At 31.8% G+C, this 21,052-nt stretch overlaps 4 protein-coding genes across 7 annotated transcripts; 3 read left to right on the top strand and 1 right to left on the bottom strand.

Annotated features, from left to right (window-relative positions):
- Positions 1 to 3,716: 3,716 nt before the first annotated feature.
- Positions 3,717 to 6,430, top strand: LOC111312114 (uncharacterized). Its single transcript, XM_022912122.2, has one exon. It carries the CDS (start codon positions 4,355 to 4,357, stop codon positions 6,230 to 6,232), a length of 1,878 nt encoding a protein of 625 aa, XP_022767857.1. The 5' UTR covers positions 3,717 to 4,354; the 3' UTR covers positions 6,233 to 6,430.
- A 3,224-nt stretch (positions 6,431 to 9,654) lies between these two features.
- On the top strand, positions 9,655 to 12,355 carry LOC111312113 (uncharacterized). Of its 3 annotated transcripts, none has more exons than XM_022912120.2 (4): positions 9,697 to 10,402; positions 10,559 to 10,886; positions 11,079 to 11,203; positions 11,818 to 12,355. In XM_022912120.2, exons 1-2 carry the CDS (start codon positions 9,822 to 9,824, stop codon positions 10,821 to 10,823), a joined length of 846 nt encoding a protein of 281 aa, XP_022767855.2. In that variant the 5' UTR covers positions 9,697 to 9,821; the 3' UTR covers positions 10,824 to 10,886; positions 11,079 to 11,203; positions 11,818 to 12,355. The 3 variants fall into 3 exon arrangements, with proteins under 3 accessions (XP_022767854.2, XP_022767855.2, XP_022767856.2); XM_022912121.2 differs by having other exon boundaries at positions 11,085 to 11,203; positions 11,818 to 11,956; XM_022912119.2 differs by lacking the exon at positions 11,079 to 11,203 and having other exon boundaries at positions 9,655 to 10,402.
- Positions 12,356 to 12,679: 324 nt separating this feature from the next.
- Positions 12,680 to 16,159, bottom strand: LOC111312112 (RNA-binding (RRM/RBD/RNP motifs) family protein). Of its 2 annotated transcripts, XM_089763198.1 has the most exons (9): positions 16,025 to 16,159; positions 15,646 to 15,816; positions 15,471 to 15,568; positions 15,331 to 15,382; positions 14,936 to 15,006; positions 14,433 to 14,523; positions 14,272 to 14,347; positions 13,846 to 13,924; positions 12,680 to 13,427 (listed from the first exon to the last, which is right to left on the bottom strand). In XM_089763198.1, the coding sequence occupies exons 2-9, from the start codon at positions 15,785 to 15,787 to the stop codon at positions 13,014 to 13,016; spliced, it is 1,023 nt and encodes a 340-aa protein (XP_089619324.1). In that variant the 5' UTR covers positions 15,788 to 15,816; positions 16,025 to 16,159; the 3' UTR covers positions 12,680 to 13,013. The 2 variants fall into 2 exon arrangements, with proteins under 2 accessions (XP_089619324.1, XP_022767853.2); XM_022912118.2 differs by lacking the exon at positions 16,025 to 16,159 and having other exon boundaries at positions 15,646 to 15,863.
- BIO2 (Radical SAM superfamily protein) lies at positions 16,045 to 21,032 on the top strand. Its single transcript, XM_022912117.2, has 6 exons — positions 16,045 to 16,465; positions 16,692 to 16,871; positions 17,522 to 17,628; positions 18,295 to 18,500; positions 19,005 to 19,144; positions 20,411 to 21,032. The coding sequence occupies exons 1-6, from the start codon at positions 16,280 to 16,282 to the stop codon at positions 20,717 to 20,719; spliced, it is 1,128 nt and encodes a 375-aa protein (XP_022767852.1). The 5' UTR covers positions 16,045 to 16,279; the 3' UTR covers positions 20,720 to 21,032.
- The last annotated feature ends 20 nt before the right edge of the window (positions 21,033 to 21,052 follow it).

The raw sequence follows: 21,052 nt of genomic DNA, 5'->3' as shown, positions 1-21,052 counted from the left end.
GAGATCATTGATTTTTTTAGATGACTAAACTAATAAAGTTCAATGTCATTATCAATCGTAAATGTAGATCAAAGCAAAGTTGCTAACTTCTAAATTTAATTAATTCTTTTTATGTTTTGTAAGAATTAATTTATTATCTTTTTGATATGACTCTAAACCATATAGTTTGAGCTACATCTTATGTACCTTAACAATAATTTTGTTTAAGCTACTATTATGTTTATATTATCCAAATTTGCAACTAAACAACAAGATCATTGTTTTATATAGTTGTCTTTACCTAAATTTGTATATTCTTTTTACACTTCAAACAGTGTTATCTTTTTTTGAGAAGTCACAAAAAATAACATTCCCAACGAAATGTGAGTTTATTTCTGGTAATACATAATACTGTTACAATTGCACAATAACATAATAGATAAATATGCTATTACTATCAATATGTAAATGGAATTAAAAGCAATATATGAGGTAAAAAAATCATCACAATGTAACATGCATTTTCAAAAAGGTACTTAGATTTGTAAATAAAAAAAAAAAAATCTTTTAGACTTGATTTAGAGTTTGGATAATAATAAGCTCAAGTCTATCTCAATTCTTTCTACCCAAATGGTATAGTATAGTATAATACTACTACTTAAATGTAACAAAATATAATACTCTATTCCAAATGTGTTTGAAAAAAATTTATTGTATTATATATAACCCCTATATTAAAAGGATCCTTAAAAGATTAGGAAAGTGATGAATGTATAGTTACATGAGTTTATTAGGTTTTGTGGATTATAAATTTGTAAAAGATTTTTTTTTGTGGGCAGAGTTTATATTTCTTCTATGAATTTATAAGACAATTTCAAGCTAAACTTATATTTAGTTCAATTTCTAAATGGTTAGCCTAATTATATAAAATAATATTTTACTTTTAAGGAAAACAAATTTCATAATATATCTCTAATAAAACTTACTAGTGGGGCAATGGTTGGATCAAGAATAGAGCTGAAGTCATTATTAGGTGATTACAAAAAGCCCAAAAGTTTCAAAAACTTAAAATGTTAAATTTGAAATACATGAAGGGATTTCTATCATGATGTTGGTTTTTTCAAATCCAAGGTCAATAGCACTTAAAAAAGTAAACTAAACCATATAATGCGCCATAAAGTGAAAAAAAAATACAATAATAGAAATGTTTTTTTAGATGAAATGTAACAAAGATGCTATATAACTAAAGGTATTATGAAAAACCATCAAAAGAGAAATGATAATTTTCAAATATTTCTCTCTCTTTGAAAGAAAATGTTTAACAAAAATTGCCTAAACATAAGCCAAGTTGTTGGTGAAAATTGTATGAAAAGAAAAGAAGGCATACGGTTGAAACAAGATCATATGTCATTGCTAAAATAGACATGAAAGGTAATCACAACAATATTCCATAGTAAATAGAAGAATAAAAAAATAAAAAAATAACTTATTAATTGAATAAATTGAATAATCTCATTCAATAATAATAGAATTAGTATATAATTGTTTTCAAATAATTAAAAATATTTCAAATAATTAACAAAAAATAAAAAATTATCAATTAATTATTATATTTTTATAGACAAGTTTCAAATTCAAATAATCAAATCAAATAAATACATATACTTTCTACTAAAAAACTTAAGAAAGCATTTAGTTGTGATTGCTTTTCACAAGATCACATTTTGCAAAATCACTTTCCCTCATTTTGTTATCTGACTCCTTAGTTTAGTTTAGAAAGTCTCTCATATTAAGAATCTCTCACTCTTTATAGTGTCAAAAAAGGAGAAGATAAAGAGAATAAAAAACTCTCATCTCTTTTTTTTTTTTCTTTTAAGATTTCAGAGGAAATGCAAAAATTTTGCTCTATTTTTACTCACTTAATTGTATTATTAGACTATATAAACAATGTTATTGACCTCAGAAATATTGTAATTTTATATGTTGCTTTTTATTTAATCTTCATAATTCAATAAAGACAATATTTTAAAGATAAAAACACAATTGATATTGAAAATATAAAAAAAAAATTATTTTTTAAAATTTAACAAAAACTATGTTTTTAAGATAAATGCATGATTTTTATAGAAAATATAAAAAAAATATTTTTAAGAATTCTTAAATTTCAACAAAAACAACGTTTTTAAAATTAAAAACATTATCTTTGTTGAAAATATGAAAAAAAGTTATATTATGATAAAATTTTATTATTACTTATAAAATTTATTATTACATATTTATATGTGCAATAAAACTTAAAATTTTTAATTAAATAATTCAATAAAAATATTAAATAAATAATTTACATATTAAATAAATAAAAATTTAAATAAATTATTTATTTATTCACTTGTCATTAATGATAATAATATAGTAAAAGACTTTATTAAGTAATCTTATATTCTTTTAACTAAATAAAAAAATTTACATGCTATAAAGTGAAAAAAATTCAAAAATCACACTCTCTTTCAATATTACTTTTCTTAATTTTTTTTCCTTCAAAATCTAAAATCCATGAACTACTGCTTCTTGGTTAATTTCTGTTTTAAAAATAAAAAATTTTAACCTAAGTGTGGTAAAATGTACGATCAAGCCGAGCGGGTACATTAAAATATTCGAACTTAAATTTGACATAAAAATTAAAACTTGAAACTCGATTTGAATTCGATTGAATATTATTTTTCAAGTTTAAGCTTGATTCGAAGTATAGATCAAGCCAAACTTGAATTCGGTCAAATCATAATAAAAAAATTTAAATTAAATTAATATATTAAAATAAAAGAGAAATCATAAGAACTAAGGAAAAACTCAACAAATCTAAATTTTTGCATTAAAAAAAAAGCATAAAAACTAATCAAATTCAACAATTAAGAATCAAGATTTGATTCCAAACAAAACAAAATTACTAACTTTCTTGAAGTAAAGACAACAAATTGTGAATTGATCCATTATAACAACAATGAAAACAACCAAACCCATAAACTAAATTATTCTTAAAAGAAAATAAACCAAAATTTCAATTAGAACCTATAAATATAGCAATAAGAAACAAGCATAAAAAGGAAAAAAACTTTTTGGGTTTTAATTGAACACAAAATGGGTAACTAGATCTAAGAAAAAGATGCTTTGATTTTCTTCCTATGAAAAAACCAAAAGAGTGAGAGGGAGAAACAATTTGCCTTTTAAAAAAATTTATATTTTTATGGATTTTTCTTTTATAGTGTGATATTTTAAGAAAAAGAAGAGGGAAATGAAGCATAGTGCCATTGTGAAGGCAAGGGAGGAACAACAATAGACGGGGTTTTAGGTTAGGATTTGGTGTATATATATAAATTTAAGGTTAGAATCATAATTTTATAATTAAAAATAAAAATATATATTAAAATAAAAAAAATTAGATTAAGTTAATAAATTAATCGAATAATATTAAAATGTTGCAATTTAATTGATTTAATAAGTTTAATTGTTCAAATTCAAATTTAATTAAATAATAATTTAAATGAATTTAAAATTTACTTAAATTAAATTAGAATAATTTATAAATAAATAAATATATATATATATATATATATATATATATATCCTCGGCTCAGCAGAGTCAGGACTAGTGAAAGGGCTTTTCTTTTAAAGCATGATAACTAGTAAAAGGGCTCGGCTGCTGTAAGCGCAGCCGAGCCCTTTTACTAGTTATCATGCTTTAAAAGAAAAGCCCTTTCACTAGTCCTGACTCTGCTGAGCCAGAGGTTGTCAATGTGTTCTAGGCTACAAAACACGAATCAAACTCATGTCATGTGTGAAATCCTACAAACAGATAGAGAGCAGAGACTTGTGCAATCTGCAAATCTGCGTACAACAGTTAGCCGATCCCTCCTTCTCTTACACTTGGCAGCTGCGACGGAGAAAGAAGCCGTCTTCTATTCAAACAACTAATTTTGCCTATCCGATTTCCTTCTCTATGTAAACTGCAACATAAAAAAAAAAAAAACAGACAGGTACTTTTCCGACATCTCTCCAATTCCATAGATTTGATTTCTTCCGACATTATACTGGTTTCTTAAATTTTTTATACTATTGCTAGCCCAGGATTAGTAATTTATTGTTTTGGTTTCTGCCCTTCACCTTCATCGGAGTTTAGGGTTTATGTTCTCCCTTTGAACAAGATAGTTTCTTGTAATTCATAACTGATTCAAATTGAATTTTGGCTTCTCCCTGTACCCTTTTTCATTCAAGTAAAACTAAAACAAATGAAAAATTAGGAAGATTGCTCTATTCATTCGACTCTCTCTCTCTCTCTCTCTGTGTCTGACCATACCGACAATATTAGTGTTAATGTGCAATGGCCTTTGCGTTCTTCTATAAGCTACAATTTCTATGGCCCTTTTCATTGTTCAAATTCGACGATTTAAGAGCATCCCATGACTTAGTCCGCAAGCTTTCAATACCCGACCACACTAAAAATTTCGTTTTTGCTGTTAGCCATCCTGATTCTCAGTCAGTCATTTACATACTCTCCACTCAAAATTTATCTGAGAGGTCAGCTGCTGATGCGGAGTGTCTTATTGGGGAACTTAAACCCGATGCTGTCATAGTTCAGATTGATCACACAGCTCTCACTGATATTCAATCTGAACACAACCTTGTTGATAACGCTGTTCCCACTTCCTCTTTTGGAGTGCTTAAACGATGCTTTCTTGATAGGATTAACAAGGACCAGTATGAGGATGTGGCTGGCAAATTGGTTTTGAGAGAGATATTTGGGGTTGGTTTTCATGGCCATTTCTTGGCTGCCAAGAGAGCAGCAAGGGAGGTTGGTTCAACTTTTTTGGTGCTTGAATCATCATTTACCAACAAATTTCTTGTGCATGATCCCTCCAGGGAAGTTGAGGCAGGGAGCAAAATTCAAGGTCTGGTCAGTAGTTTGGTTCCAAAAAAAGGCACTTCAGTTCTAGTTTCCAGTTTTAGGAGGTTCTGCATTACCAGTGATGTTCAGTCACAGATGGTGAAGTTGTTATCTTCACATATAAATTTATTGGAATCAGGTTCTGCTTCTGAGGTGCCTTCAAATGAAATTCAGCCAAGAGGGAGTTATGAGGCTCCACCATTTGCACAATCAATTTATCCACTTCTTGTGGATCTACATGATATATTTGTTGATCTTCCTTCAATTGGAAAAGCATTAGCACTTTCACAAAAAATGCTTTTGGATGTAAACAGAGGGGAAGTTGTGGATACCGGGATAATATCTGAAGTTTGTACCTTTAGAATTGCAGTTGAAGCATTGAGAATTGCACTTAACAATGCTGGCCAGCTACCCATTGACAAATTACGAAATGCAAAGACATCTGAGATAGCTTTTGCAGAGCTCCCGGTTGAGGACAAGTCGCATGCACTACTTGCACAGGCTCTTCAAAGCCAGGCTAAGAAGTTCAAGACTGTCGTAGCCATTGTGGATGCTAGTAGCTTGGCCGGTCTCAGGGCAAATTGGAACACTCCCGTTCCTCTAGAGGTCAAGGATTTAGTTGCCCATCTTGTAACAGATGGTGTAGGTGATGGAGATAAGGAAGCCTCAAACCACACTGACAAGAAGCGGTTGTTATCCAATAAACCTGTGGTGGCAGTAGGTGCTGGTGCAACGGCTGTTTTGGGAGCTTCATCTATCTCTAAAGTTATTCCTGCATCAACCTTCATGAAGGTTGTGACATTGAATGTTCCTGCTTCAGTGAAACTAGTTATGACTCAGACCCAGAAGGTAGTAGCAATTGCGCTTGGTAAAACTCTTGGTCCATCAAAATTGGTAGCCCCTGGACTTGCAAGTTCTGGAGCAAATTCATCTCTCTTCAAGGCAGTTGCTTCTGCTGAGAAAATCAGGACAGTGGTCCATGGCGTTATTGCCTCAGCTGAAAAGACCAGCTTTTCAGCCATGAGAACAGCTTTCTATGAAATAATGAGGAAAAGGAGGGTGCAGCCAATTGGTGTCCTGCCATGGGCTACTTTTGGGTGTAGCATTGCAACTTGCACGAGCTTGCTTGTATATGGAGATGGTATTGAATGTGTTGCTGAGTCTCTTCCTGCTGCACCCTCAATTGCCAGTTTGGGTCGTGGGATTCAGAGTTTACATCAGGCGTCTCAGGCATTGAAGCAGAAAGATGGCAACAGAATACAAAAATCCATAGAATCCTTAATGTACAGGTTGAAGAAAGTAAAGATTCAATAGGACTTGATAATTGTCTTTTTAATATAATTGTATACTAATTGTTAAGTATTTGGTAAAGTGATGCCTGAAGTAAAGGTTAGAGAATAAAAAGTCCATGGTACCGGTTGTGTGTAACACTCTGAGTGTTTATTTTTATTTCTGGCTAAGAATTCATTCGAATAATTAGATACTTTAAATGCATTTCAATTTTGGAAAGTATTTGCACTTGTTTTCCATCTTTGCTTATTCCATTAGTCTCTTCTTTACTCCTTGCTTCCATTTTGTTCTTCTGTATCCTGAATTTGAAACGTGTTGCTTTGAAAGCCATATGTTGCTTGTGGACTGGCAATTAGAGTACTTATATTATGTAAAATATTAAAAATTTGTGTATTTATGTTATGTTTTTTTTTTTTTTTTTATAAAATTTGTCACAATTTATGTTAACAGAAAAATATAAAATATATATTTTTTGTTTTGTTAAATTCGTATATAATTTTATTAAAATTTTAAATCGTATTATTTTTATATTATGTCATTATTTTATGTTTTAAATTATCAAATTTAATTATCTCATTGCATGCTACAAAAATGGATATGGCTTCGGAATTTTGAAGTCAAAGGCTTGTATGTTAAATCTATTTGTGTTTTTGGTTTTCTGTTTCCTACTGCAGCAGATATCACTCGAAACCTTAGTGACTGGAACAACTAGTAAGGTAAACAAGAAGCGGAAAGTTTAAAAAGAGTGTTAAATATATATTTAACCCTTGAATTTTATAATTTTATCATATTGGTATGTAAAAACTTTTTTTGCTTTGGAATTTGAATGTTCAAATCCCTTATCATGGTAGCTAAAGTTGGCAGCCCAATCCGTTTCCAGTAGATTTTAATTTTACTCGATCTCATAAGATTAATTTTTTTTTTAAATCGAATAATATTAAAAAAAATCAAGGTTGAGTCAAGGTCAGGTTTTAGATAAATCCAACCCGATCTGTTATGTATAAAAAAATATTTTTTAATTAATTATTTAATTTTATATTTATATTAAAATAATATTTTATTAATTTCAGATTGAATCGAGTCGAGTACGATTTATACAATATCTTATCAGGTTTAGGTATGAAAAAAATAAAAAATTCCTCAAGTAGGATTGGGTTTAGGATGAGCAAAAATTCATCCGACCTGACCCATTGTCATCCTTAATAATTGTATTTGAGGCTAACGCATTTAGACAATTTTTTTGATACAGTATGAACATCCAATAAAATACTGAAATGTGTTAAACAAGACTAATTAGTACCACATCATTAATGTCATATTATCTTTAAAAGAAAAATTTTTTAAAAATTCTAAAAAATTATAAAAAATAAAAAATTTAAAAAGTAAAAAAATATAAAAAATTCAAAAAAAATTTAATAAAATCTAAATTTTTTTTAAAAAATTATAAAATAATTATAATTTTTTTTTGAAAATTCAAAAAAATTAAAATTCAAATAAAAAATCTAAAAACTTCTAAAAAATGTTAAAAAATTCCAAAAATTTTTTAAAAAATTAAAAAAAAATTCTGAAAAATTTTAACAAAATTCTAAAAACTTTTAAAAATTTAGAAAAATTGAAAAAATTTTAAAAAGTTTATAAATTTAAAAAAATGTTAAATGTGCTAAAAATTCTGAAAAATTTTAAAAAATTCAAAAAGAGTTAAAGAAACTTAAATATTTTCAAAAAATTTCAAAATTTAAAAAAAAATCCAAAAAATTCAAAAGAATAACAAAAACAAAAAATAACAATTTTAATAAAATTTAAAAATTTGTTAAAATAAAAAAAGAAACTTGAAAAAACTAAAATAAAAAATAAAAAATATTTTGAAAAAGTATAATACTTTTTAAAAAATTTTAAAAAATTTTAAAAATTTTTTCTTATATTTTAATCTTACAATTTGAAATTTTTTATATATTTTTTTGAATTTTTAAAATTTTATTTTAAAATTTTAGAATTTTATCAAAATTTTAAGTTTTTTTTTTTAGTTTTCTTTTATTTTTAAAGAATGTTGCAAAATTTTGAAATTATTTAATTTTTCAAATAATTTTAAAAGTTTCTAGATTTTTTCTTTTTTTTTCTTCCATTTTTTATATTTTTGTATTTTTTTAAACTTTAAGAAAATTTAATTTTTATAAGTTTTTTTGATTTTTTAAAAAATTTTAGAAAATTTTAAAAATTTTCATATAATGATATTTTGTATAATTTATAAAAATTTTTTAGAAAATTTTAAAATTTATAAAAAATTTTAGAAAATTTCAAAATTTTAAAGAAAATTAAAATTTTTTTTGAACATTAATTTTTTTTAATTTTAAAGATTTTATTAATTTTTTGAAATTAAAACCTTTTGGTAAATTTTAAAATATTTTAAAAATTTTTCAGAATTTTAAAAAATAGTTTGGAATTATTTTAAATTATTTTTATGGTTTTTGAATTTTTTTGAGGTTTTAAATAATTTTTTGAATTTTTAAAATTTTTTACAATCTTTAAAAAAGTTTAAAAATTTTTAACATTTTTTAAAAATTTTTAAATGTTTTTTGAAAAATTTTCATTTTTTTAGAAATAATTTTAGAATTTTAAATAATTTTAGAATTTTTAAAATTTTCGAAATTTTTAAAAATTTTTAGAATTTCCTTTAAATTTTAGAATTTTTAGTATTTTTAAAAAATTTTAGAATTTTTAAAATTAAAAAAATATTTTTAAAAATTTTCTTTTAAAAATAATGTGGGATTGATGATGTGATATTGATTGAATATTTTAGAAATATGTCAATATCTTATTAAATATTAATGTTATGTTAATAAAATTGACTAATGATATTAATCTTATGTATTAACATAATAATGAATTTAAACATTCAAATATTAATATAACAATAAAATTCTTTATATATTAATACGATAGAAATTATAAAATTTAAAATTCAAATATGTATTTAATCTTTTTAGAAATGAAAAACTTGTGAGCCCTGTTATTATTTATATATATTTTTAAATTAAAAAATGAATTGATAATTTTTTTATATTTTTAATAAATGAAACAAATAAAACCATAAATTTTTAAGTGAAAGACATAAATAGAATAAATAGATATTTCTGTTAATTACGAATAAAAATAAATAAAATCAATTAAAAATTAGATCAAATAAAAATATAAATGTAAAATAATATAAAATTTTTATAATATTATAAATTTTTGAAAAATAAAATGAGAATGTAATAAAATTTTATTTAAAAAATTAATTTATAATTTTATCTAAAGAGTGTAATAAGCTTATAATATAAACTAAAATGTTAAAATTTTGATAACTATACACGTAATTTCTGTAGAGAAAAAAGTTCGTCCAAAAATTAATCCAAACACCAATTAAGAGGACTGAAAAGTTTCTCACGTAAAAGCGATCAGAATTCGAGCACGCCGCGCTTTAGTTTTTACTGGGAAAGATCGAACATTAACACTTTACTATTTCATCCTAGGCTAATCTCACTCCTACCATACCCAAAAAAACAAAACAAGAAAAATCCAGAAGACAACATTACAACTCTCTTTCGCTGCAAACTGTAAAACGGCTGTTATTATGAGTATGTCAACTTCAGCGTCCAAACAGCAACCAAAGCCGTCCAAAAACCCTAATCCCATCACATACACCCACTCCGACGCTCAAAACCCTAATCTCCCCTCCAATACAAAGATGTCGCTTGTTAGTAATTCTCCGACGCTTTTCCAGGACGTGGTTTTGTCACGGGCCTCACACCTCACGCGCCAAGAACTCCTCAAGCGCAGATTGCAGCACCTCAACCAACTCTCTAAATGTTACCGAGATCATTATTGGGCTTTAATGGAAGACCTCAGGATCCAGTATAGAGAATATTATTGGAGGTTCGGTGTCAGTCCTTTCAAATACGACCATAATCAAGAGCCCGGTGGAGGGATTGATGCTAATCCTACCAATAACATTGAGGGCTCTGATGATAACGTCAACAACAGCATTAACGTTAACGTTAATAATAGTTCTAGTTTGGATTTTAAGATTAATCACCGCTGCTTGTTTGTTGGATGTAAATTCAAGGCCATGGCTTTGACTAGTTTTTGCCATCTACATATTCTCTCCGATTCAAAGCAGAAGCTTTATAAGGCTTGCACATATGTTATCAAGAGGTATGTCTGCCATCAATTTTGGCCTTTCCTTTCTCTCTTTTTTTTTTTTTTTTTTTTTTTTTTTTTTACAAAATTTGCCCTTTTTCATCAAGGAAATTAGGTTATTTTTTTAGAACTGATGTATTGATTTATAAATTTTATTATGAATTTGTGTAGTGCTCATGCCGGACCTATAACATGTGGAAAGCCCATTCTCAGATCCACCATTCCTTCTCTCTGTGCGGTTCACTTCCAAAAGGCTCAGAAACATGTTAACAGGGCCTTGAAGAAAGCAGGTCTAAACGTTTCCTCCTCAAGTAAGCTTGCTTCTAAGTTTCATGTCATAGTGGCAGAATACGTACATCAAATCCAAGCCAAAAGAAGAGCTGCCCCAAAGGGAATCACAAGTAAAGCTACTATCGAGGAAGAAAGTGCTAGCTAAACCTTACTCTCAGCTACTGCAGATGCGACAACCATTAGTGAGGATCAACGAAAAAAATCGAAGGTGAGATAATTTTTGAGCAAATTTTGGAAAAATTTATGAGGGCTCTGTTTACGCACCTTATAGCCTTTTAAGTTCCTCTATTTTCATCTCATATTTGATGCTTCCTATTCTTGTGCCAAGACTTAATTATAAGTTTGCTATTGATGCTTCCCGTCCCTGCTTCTAAATTTTATTGTGTCTTTTGGTGTCAAGATGCAGGAATCATTTTCTTTTGTATCTTTTTCATAACAAGCTTCTGGTGATCTTTTTCGATGAGAAAAAAGAAGAGCTACACTTTGAAGTTGAGAGGATCATTTGTGGAAACTTGATTTGAACTGGTGATCTTCATATGGAAAGCTGTCTAATAATTCTTACAAAACATAAAAAAGTTATCTGAGTAGGTAATGTAGCCAGGAGAGATAGTCTATACAACAAAACCTGGTTATTACTATATTCTTTTCTTACTGGCTTCTTTAGTCAAGTAGTAGTGCTTAAATCTCTGGAGGGATAGGTAAAAAAGAAAAAAACGTCAAACATTTCAAACTTCTGAATTGGTTATGGCTCATTTTTTATTTTCCTTTTTCCTTTTCTACCAAATAATTTAACAATTTTGTGATTTTCTTTTATAGTCATTTGTATTATGCCACTGTTAACCACATATGCTGAATTGTTAGTATGCATTTTGAGAAAATGAGTGTATGTATGTGAAATTTCTTCGTGGACTATTTCTTTTTGTGTGTTTCCTTGAGTGTAATTATTGTTATCAACAACATTATTCATATGTATTCTTCCGTTAAACATAGTATATTATCAATTTTCTGTGATGCATTTGGAAAACATAAGACATAATAATATCTTTTGTGGGTTTTATAATCAATGTCAATTTTCATTATCTGTTTGTTTACTTTCTTCTTTACTTTTGATCTTTTGATCATGTTCTCCCTCAATCCAGGCGTCAACTTTGCTGCCTGAGTGACAATGGAGCCCAAATCGAACTGCGTCTTTCAACATTGACATATTAGTGCTGGCATGAGAATCTGACATCAATGAACTAGCTGTTAGTTGTGGGTGCCAGTCACAAACAATCTGCTTCAGCCAATATCCAGGCCTTTGCTGCTTGATGAGTTTGCCGGAAGTGGTTAAAAACTGGGCACTGCCAGCTTGCTTGTTTAACTGAAGATTCATACTGATTTTATATAGTATTTGTAGTATGGAGCCTTGGAAAAACTTTAAACCCTCGCAGGTTGTAGGCTAGAACCTCTCTATCAAGTCTTGTATAGCATAACGAATTCAAATAGTTTCAATTGTACACTCCTGGGGCTTTGCTGGTTCCTCTTTTTCTTCGTTAATTTATGAGCAACTCTTATCAGACAAGAGATGGATCTTAATGGTGAATTTCGTTGATGAGATTAGTTTTTGTAGAAATGAAGAATTCAGCTTTCAAAATGTATACATTTGTTTGATTCCAATGTGTATTTCCCCCTTTTCTATTTTTGGTGGTTGGAATGGGGTATTGTCAAAAAACGCTGTAACTAGTTGGACCACCTGTGAAGCCATTGATTTGATAATACTTTTTCTTTAGGCCGTGTAAGTCGCACTTCTACATTCGTCCCCATTTAGTTAATTATTTCTAGTTGCTTTGTTCCTTCTTTTTATTTTGTGAAAGGTATCAGTATCAAAGAAGCATCATTGACGAATCTCCATTTGTGATAGAAACAACAAACATGGAAAACGATTCAAGGAAAGACATCGTCTCTCTGTTTTAATCAATCGTTGTCTATTGGAAATTGGATTTGGTGGTAGCAGACATGAGCTTCACTCATCAAATAAAATAGCATAGAAATGGAACTTTATTTTACAATGCAACTAAAATGCATTCTCCAAATGCATCAATAATAAGGGAAACATATTTTCCTTGGCATCCTTGAATGGGAGGGAGGACACAACTACAATAATTCGCCTTAATACAAAAAACTTTAATTTGCAGTCAGAACAATTCTTGTATTTCAGCTAGTGATTAGAAAACAGCAAAAAACCTCATCAGCAGTTTTAAGTCAACAAAAGCAAGAATGATCTTTGCATCGGTACCCTATCTCATGTCAACTGGAGCAATTGGTGTAGCAGCAGATCTGCAAAAGGGGACCTTGTTTAGTGATTGGACCGGCTGTGATGTCTGTGGCGCTTGCTAGGGCGTTCTTCGTTATCCCTAGAGCTCCTTTTCCGAGAGATTTCTCCCCCTCCTGCAGTGTTCCTGGAGTCAGAGTGCTCTTCTCTGTCCACAGAACTCCACTTATGATGGTGGTCCCCCCTCTCTATAGGAATCCTTTTCTGAGAAAACTCTGACCCATCCATAGAGCTTTTTCCATGTCGGCATTCTTCCTTCACACAACTCCTTTTGATGGAGTCTTCTTGCTGTCCCCCTGCTGTCCATTTGTGTTCATCCCTCTCCATAGAGCTACTTCTTTGGGAGAATTCTTCTCTGTCCACAGAGCACGAGCTCCTCTTGTGAGGATATTCTTCCTTCTCCATTGACCTCCTTTGTTTTTGAGGGGGTGATGGGACCTAAAAGCACATGTGGACAAAATCATATCATTAATGAAAATGTTCTCTCAGGTTAGGCTGGATCTGCCAGGTTAATGCCTCAAGGGTCTTTCCAAATATAAGAACAGGGATCGCAAACCCCCCCTCCCCAAAACAAAAACACATAAAAGTACGTAAACCAGTTGGGAGAAGATTCAAGACCCTAAAATCTTTGTAATTTGAAAGCAACAAAGAAAATACAATAAAAGTTAGCAACACCAATAACTCTAAACAAATTCAGGAAGCAAAGAGAATTTACGAGTAAAAAAATCACGCATGGTAGCAAGACTCATGCAACAATGTATTTCCAATACATATTTTGGCCCACTTTAGCATGTGCCTTTGCAATATGTGCACAGGGTTTGAACATTTTGTACAAAAGTAAGGTGAAAGGGACTACCTGAAAGCGGGACATGTATCTTCCTTCAGGTGGAGGAGGAATGCCAAGTTTTTTCAATTCTTCGTAGGGAATCGGTCGCCTGGTTTTCAAGGGGGAATAGAGAATGAGCAGTGCCATAGCAAACAGAAACTTTTGGATAGAATGTATTAGTTTGAAAATATATAGGAATATTAGTTTTTCACTCTAGCACCATAATGAACCCAAAAACTACATAAAAATCCTGAAACTTGGCATAGAATGTATCATCTAACCATTTGCTTATTTAACTGAAATCCAGAAAAAACATAGTAAACAAAGATAATGATAAATAGGAAGCAGTTTTGATGATGAAAATTCAAAATGTACAAGAACCATACAGTGTAAAGACTACCAGATAACTTAACACATCAAAATATGCACAGAACTGATGGGAAGGATGGTGCCTACAAGGGAGCTCTAAATGGTCTTTCTCGTCCTCCAAAACGAAGTTGTCCTGACTCTTTTTTACCACCAAGACCTCCTCCTGTTGGGAATTATGAAAACCTGTTATTATTGGTGACCATCCACACATGCAAGAAATGGAAAAAGAAGAGAAATTTTGGACTGACCTAATCTTCTAGGAATCCACCCAGGCATTAACAGTTGCCTGTTATAATCAACTATAATTTCAGCGCCATCAATAATTGAATGGTGAGCATCCTGCAATGCAGTAATCATCACTAGTATGGATTTCCAAGTAGAAAATCAAGCAGTGGCATTAAGATGACTTCTTCATACTTGTTCGCACTTTTAATCTATAAAATTAAAATTAAAGATGTTATGGATGGTAAATCTCTCTGACTAAACTAAAACTATTGATAAGACATGTTTTCAGAGTACAACTTGGTTTGCTTGTAGTATGTTATGGAGGCCAGCTACATTGACATATGAAAGAAATTAACTTGAAGCATGAAATAAAGAATGAGAGCAAAAACAAAGTAGTATAAGTATACTATAGAGGCAAAATTACATCCCTGGAAGATAAGCATAATAAATTAGGCTAATAAAGAGAAGGCAATAGAAAATAAGCATTTGTAACTAAGAAACAAGAAAGAACATGAATATTGAGTACCTGATATGCACGACGCATTTCTCTCTTAGTGTCAAACTCAACAAAAGCATAACCCCGGGAGGCACCAGTTACTGCAATGAAAGAGCCAAAATAGATAAATTAATTAAATGCCAATGCATCCCTCAAGCTGGAATTTAAAGAACAGAGATGCCAATTGCATGAGAGTGTATAGATAAAGGAAAAAAAAAAAGTTAATGTGAAGAAAATAGAAGGTTTAAGTGTCGTTGAACCATTATCTCATAATATATGCAAAAACTAGTAGTATTTCACAACTAATAAGGATTAAAAGAAACAATGTAACTTTCATGCGATGTTTAGCTAAAGAATGATCAAGTAAAAATAGCAGTAACTAAATTGGAACAATGAGAAGATAAATAAAAACCCGAAAATGTTACCGATATGGCGGATTAAGCGCAAGTTTTTGACTCGGCCATATTTGCTCATAGCCTGAAACACCCAAACACATACAACAACGCAATCACAATAAGTTTATCGGTTGAATCGCAAAACCAAAGAAGAAAAAAGGGTTCGGGACCTTGCGGAGAGCGTATTCGGTGGTTAAGTGAGAGAGACGACCGACGAAGATGGTGCGGTAAGGATCACCAATGAGCTTGGGGTCACCCACAGGGTCATCTGCAATTAATTAATGAATAAACCAAAAAGAAAGGGAAAACTTTTTGAAAAAGGATTGGGAAAAGTGAGAGAAATACAGAGGGCAGCATTGGAGCAGAGAAGAGCTCGATAAACGGCGTTATCGTGGGGGAGGATGTCGGTGCCGTCGATGCTGCCCGCTTGAATGGGATGATAGGACCCCGCGTAGAAAACCGAGTTTATGTTGTTGCTGCCGCTCATCCTCGTCGCACTTTTGCACCTTTTGCAGACTGAGAAAACACGAGAATGAATAAGGAAAGCCCTTTGTTTTCTATTCCTGATAAGTAAATAAATAAATTTATTCATTAATTTAAAAAGTCCGCGTAATTAGGAAAGTTTGATTAAGATATGACATGGGCCGTTGGATTGGTGGGTCCACCAAAGAAGCGGAAATCCCAACGTTAACAACAATACATGACGTAAGTGAAGTTAGGTTACCTGACTCCTCCTCTGTCTGTGTGAGAGACGAATGGTTGGTGGTAGACCGTAGTGGGAAGGAAGTTGTCTAGTGTGAAGAGAAGAAGAGAGGAGTAATAACACGTCTGCAAAGGAAAGGCCTCGCCTCGGTCCTTCATTTTCCTTCTTCTCTTCCTTTTTCTCCCCAAAAGGAAAGGAAAATCTACACTTTTATACGACAACTATCGAACTTCTTCAACTCTATTAACTACTTGACCCACAAAACCAAAGACAAAAATGTTGTCCATTCGATCCCCTACTTCTCAGCTGCTGCTTAGAAGTTGTAGTTACTACTCTACTACAGCATCGGCTGCGGCTGTTGAAGCTGAGAGAACTATCCGACAAGGTCCTAGAAACGACTGGACACGCCAACAGATCAAGTCCATCCACGATTCTCCTGTTCTTGATCTCCTTTTCCACGGAGTCTGTTTCTCTCTTTCTCTCTCATGCATATACCGCTCTCTTTGTTGCTCCCAATCACTAAATCCAATTTCATGACATAGCTTCATTTGTAGCCGGATGTTCTTTTTTTTTTTTTTTGTTGTTTTTTAATTTTTATCGCAATTTTACTTGCATTTACTGTTTCTTATCTTCACCTATCACATGCGCCTAATCAATTTGACTAGAGGATATATTTTTGCTATTTTAGGCTCAAGTTCACAGATATGCTCATAACTTTAGAGAGGTGCAGCAGTGTACCCTCCTCTCAATCAAGACTGGTGGATGTAGCGAGGATTGTTCATATTGTCCTCAATCCTCTAGGTATCATACAGGGCTAAAGGCCCAAAAGCTTATGACCAAGGAAGCCGTAATGCAGGCAGCTAAACAGGTTACCAGCTTTGTCTCTCTTCAGTCTTTGCGTTCGGTTTGAGCATTCTAAATCTGCTTAAAAATCTTTCTAATTTGAAACTAGTCGAGAATGGTTAGTTTTGACTTGATATTTAGGGATTGCAATTGTTTTTCCTTTATGCATAAATTGGTACTGCACTGCCGCAATGATGGTTAACAGTATATAACTTGTGACACGATATCTTTATTGCAGTGTAAGTTGTAACTTTGCAATGCAAGATGTTATCACCACTGTTTAACTGGAGAATTCATCTGGTTTAGGTTTAGATGCTTCCTCTAATTTAATTCTTGTGCCGTGCAGCTGAATTATGTGTGCTTCACATTATTTTGCAGACCAAATTTGAGCTTCTTCTCCCACACCTCACCCACGCCTTTTTCTAGAGAAAAGCACTGGTTTCCACTTTTGTGTTATTTCATTGGTATTTAGTCGAGTTATTAACTGATATAACTGGCAACTTATTAGATGGAGAAAATAATAGAATTCCTCTACCTGCATCATGTTAGTTAATTACGGTCTTCGGCTACTATAAAAATAGTATGTATAAACTACTATCTAATATACCTTGAGCTGTGATTCACATGTTATACTTCTTTTATCATGATTTGCAGTTATTTGTATATTTTTGGCAGGCAAAGGAGGCTGGTAGTACACGTTTTTGCATGGGTGCTGCATGGAGAGACACAGTAGGAAGGAAAACTAACTTCAACCAAATTCTTGAATATGTAAAAGACATTAGGTACTAAAGCATCATTGATGTCAGATTGCTTATTGGAGAAAGTCGGAGCTTGTTTAATTGATTTGTATAATATGATTTTTGTGGCCTGGCTTATATTATACATTTCAAGGTTGGATTTGGTTTTGTGAATTTTTAATTCTGAAAGTTTTGAAAACAATTGGTAAGATGCTTGTCTTCCTCATGAAAGTTGTGTTTTCTTTAATCATCTGCTACTGATTGATTTTCTTTACATTTTTTTGTTTTAAAATAATTAATTTCTGTGCCTATGCATTCTTGCCGTAGAATTCATGGTTCCTGGCCCGAGTAATAATGTGAAGTTAAGTCCATGTTGGATTAACACTTTCAAAAGCCAGAACATCATCTCCTTTTGTTATTTAAATCTTCCTCAAAAGCGAGAAAAAGCAAACAATCTCCATTGAAAAACATTTTTCTGTAAATTTTATTTTCTCTTCCCAATTTAGTATATATATACTTTTGTAGGATGCTGAGGTTAGTATATTGTCAATGGCATTCTTTTAAGGATTTTCCTTCCTTTTTTCTGCTATTTTCTGAATAACATTTTTACAATTTTTGATCACATCGTTGTCTAATTAACATTTGTTTCTAAAGTGTTTCTGCTTGTCGATCAAATGTCTAATGGTATTTTAAGTGTCTACTCTGTACCAGGGATATGGGGATGGAGGTGTGTTGCACTTTGGGCATGTTAGAGAAGCAGCAGGCTCTTGAACTCAAGAAGGCAGGTCTTACAGCTTACAACCATAATCTTGATACCTCAAGAGAATATTACCCAAACATTATTACAACAAGAACTTATGATGAGCGGTTGGAAACCCTTCAACATGTCCGTGAAGCGGGAATTAATGTCTGTTCAGGTTGTTGGTTAAACTTTGTAATATATTATAACTGAAAGCATTCACTCAACGTATGATTTGTTATCTAGTCATCTAGCCCTATATACGTTAATAATATCCAAACATCTTTATCTTCTTTATTATCTTCCTCTTGAGAAAGTTCAACTGATGTAGAAAGGAGAAAAACTGATTTATTTGGTCATTTTGTGGAGGTGGTGAGAAAGATCAACTGAGTTTCTGGTTTGGCAGATATTTGTTTTTTCACCATTTAAAAGATAAAGTTTATTCTTGCTGGAAAACTTTTGCTTATTGAAAGGTCTCTTTTTGAAGCTGTCATATTCTTAGATATATGTGCAGAAGAAGGTCAATTCTGAAATATCTTTTTGAGTAATTTTAGCAATGTTATCCCAACCTCTGGATGATTCATATTATTAAGCTTCTATTTATCCTGAGTTTTATCTCATAAATTTTACTTTTGCATTTTCTTCAAGGGGAAAGAATGATAATTTACTTCTCTGTTAACAGGTGGAATTATAGGGCTTGGAGAAGCAGCAGAGGACCGGGTTGGTTTGTTGCACACATTGGCAACGCTCCCCAGTCACCCAGAGAGTGTTCCCATTAATGCCTTGGTTGCAGTGAAAGGCACGCCTCTTCAAGATCAAAAGGTAATTCTAACTTTGACAAATAACACATACCACTAGCATTGACAATTTTTATTGATACTTCATCATTCTTCTTGTTTTTCCTTGTTTTTCTCTTTATTGCTTTAATGGTTCAGTTAATTTTTAGTTGCCTAGTACAGATCTAGTACAGATCCTATGATGTATGCAACAGAACTTTTTGCTAAATTATTGTGATACAGATAGAAGTAAACAGCTTGCAGTCAATAAAACTTTTATTTGGTATAGGTTGTTGGTTTTCTGTTTGATTCCTCGTGGTTTTAGCATTTTTTGGTTGATACCCTAGGACCAATATATTAATAGGACCTTTAGTATCTGAGGCATAGCCTCTGCAGTAGCCATGTTTCTCCTCCAGCATGGTGTTTCATATCCCCCCTCTCCCAACTTTAGATATTAGGAAAGAATACTTTTGTAGTATAAATTTCTTCTCGTCCATATTCTGTTGCTCTTGCTAAAACTTATTTTCTCTTTCTACTCTATTCAACTTCTTTGTTCATGTTTTTAACAAACTCCATGTTTGATGAGAACATTTCTACCATAAGAGAGAAAAAAGGAACTAGAACATTTCTAAACTGCATGTCTAACCATTGTCTGGTTCACTCTAAAGCTCTGCCTCTGGACTCACTATGAAATATTACTGCAGCTGCTCCGCCGTGTAGTTGTTTCTTCACTTTCTTGGTGTTTCTATTTTTGGCCTGACATTTTCTTGGTTTACATTCAGTACTACTATAAATTTTTTCTTCATTAATAAAGAACATTGCATATGTATAATTTTGGGGACCATGTCCAGTTTGACATTATTTTCTTTAGAATGCATCATTTGCTCTGGTTTTGTATATGCTAGGACCTATGTTACTGGACTCGGGGGTAAGTGTCGGATAAGGGTTTGTGTCCGACACGGGTACGTTCAACTTCTTTTTAAGTTTTTCCATATATCTGGAGGGTTGGACCTCCATGCCTGTATCCGTCATACATTTGTTGGACAACTTCATGGAAAATGAAGAGCTGGAGTACATGGCAATCCCGGCTGTAAAAATAAGTGCAAGTCTCGATGCAAGCATCTTATGTTATTCTGATACTTCTTATGGATTGTAAATATGCTGAAATTGAAATATATTGAATCCTTAAGGGTACACCCTATATTTAGGCTAGATATCCTTTGCGTGTTTTAATGACTCAATCAATGCATTAGCATTTCTTAGCGAGTTTGAGAATCAATGGCATCCTTAATATTTCTCATCACTTGTTCAGCCTGTCGAAATATGGGAGATGATTCGGATGATTGCCACTGCTCGTATTGTCATGCCAAAATCAATGGTTAGGTTGTCAGCTGGCAGAGTTCGTTTCTCCATGCCTGAGCAGGCATTGTGTTTTCTTGCTGGCGCCAATTCTATCTTCACTGGTGAGAAGCTGTTGACAACTCCTAACAATGATTTTGACGCTGATCAACTCATGTTCAAAATCCTTGGATTGATTCCAAAAGCTCCCAGTTTTTCTGAGGAAGAAGCAGAGGGTTCTGAAGCAGAAAATTGTGAGGAAGCTCTGTCAAGTTCAGGTTGAGGCTCCTGATTCGAAGCAGTGCCTTTATTTGCTAGTTATCAGTTGTAAGGGATTCCTGGGGAATAAATGGTCATTAGATTCTGTTCTTGAGACTGTCAAAGGTCCAAGGCTTTGGATAGTTTTAATATCATGGGATGAAAATATGCTTAATCCGAGGTTTGGTATTAAATGGCCATTGGTGGTGGGACCTGCACCATGGTCTTGCTTTTTTACTGGAACCTTAACTACATCAGTCTATTCAATTTCGGTATAATCCTTATATCAGGTTATCGGAAATTATTAAATTGATTGAAAGAAAGATGGGTTTCTTGAACTTCCCTTTTCCTAGGGTTT

Source organism: Durio zibethinus, chromosome 1 (genome assembly GCF_047325235.1).
Source record: "Durio zibethinus cultivar Kanyao isolate XHJ-2024 chromosome 1, ASM4732523v1, whole genome shotgun sequence".
Taxonomy (NCBI): domain Eukaryota; kingdom Viridiplantae; phylum Streptophyta; class Magnoliopsida; order Malvales; family Malvaceae; genus Durio; species Durio zibethinus.
This window is presented reverse-complemented; position numbering and strand designations above follow the sequence as displayed.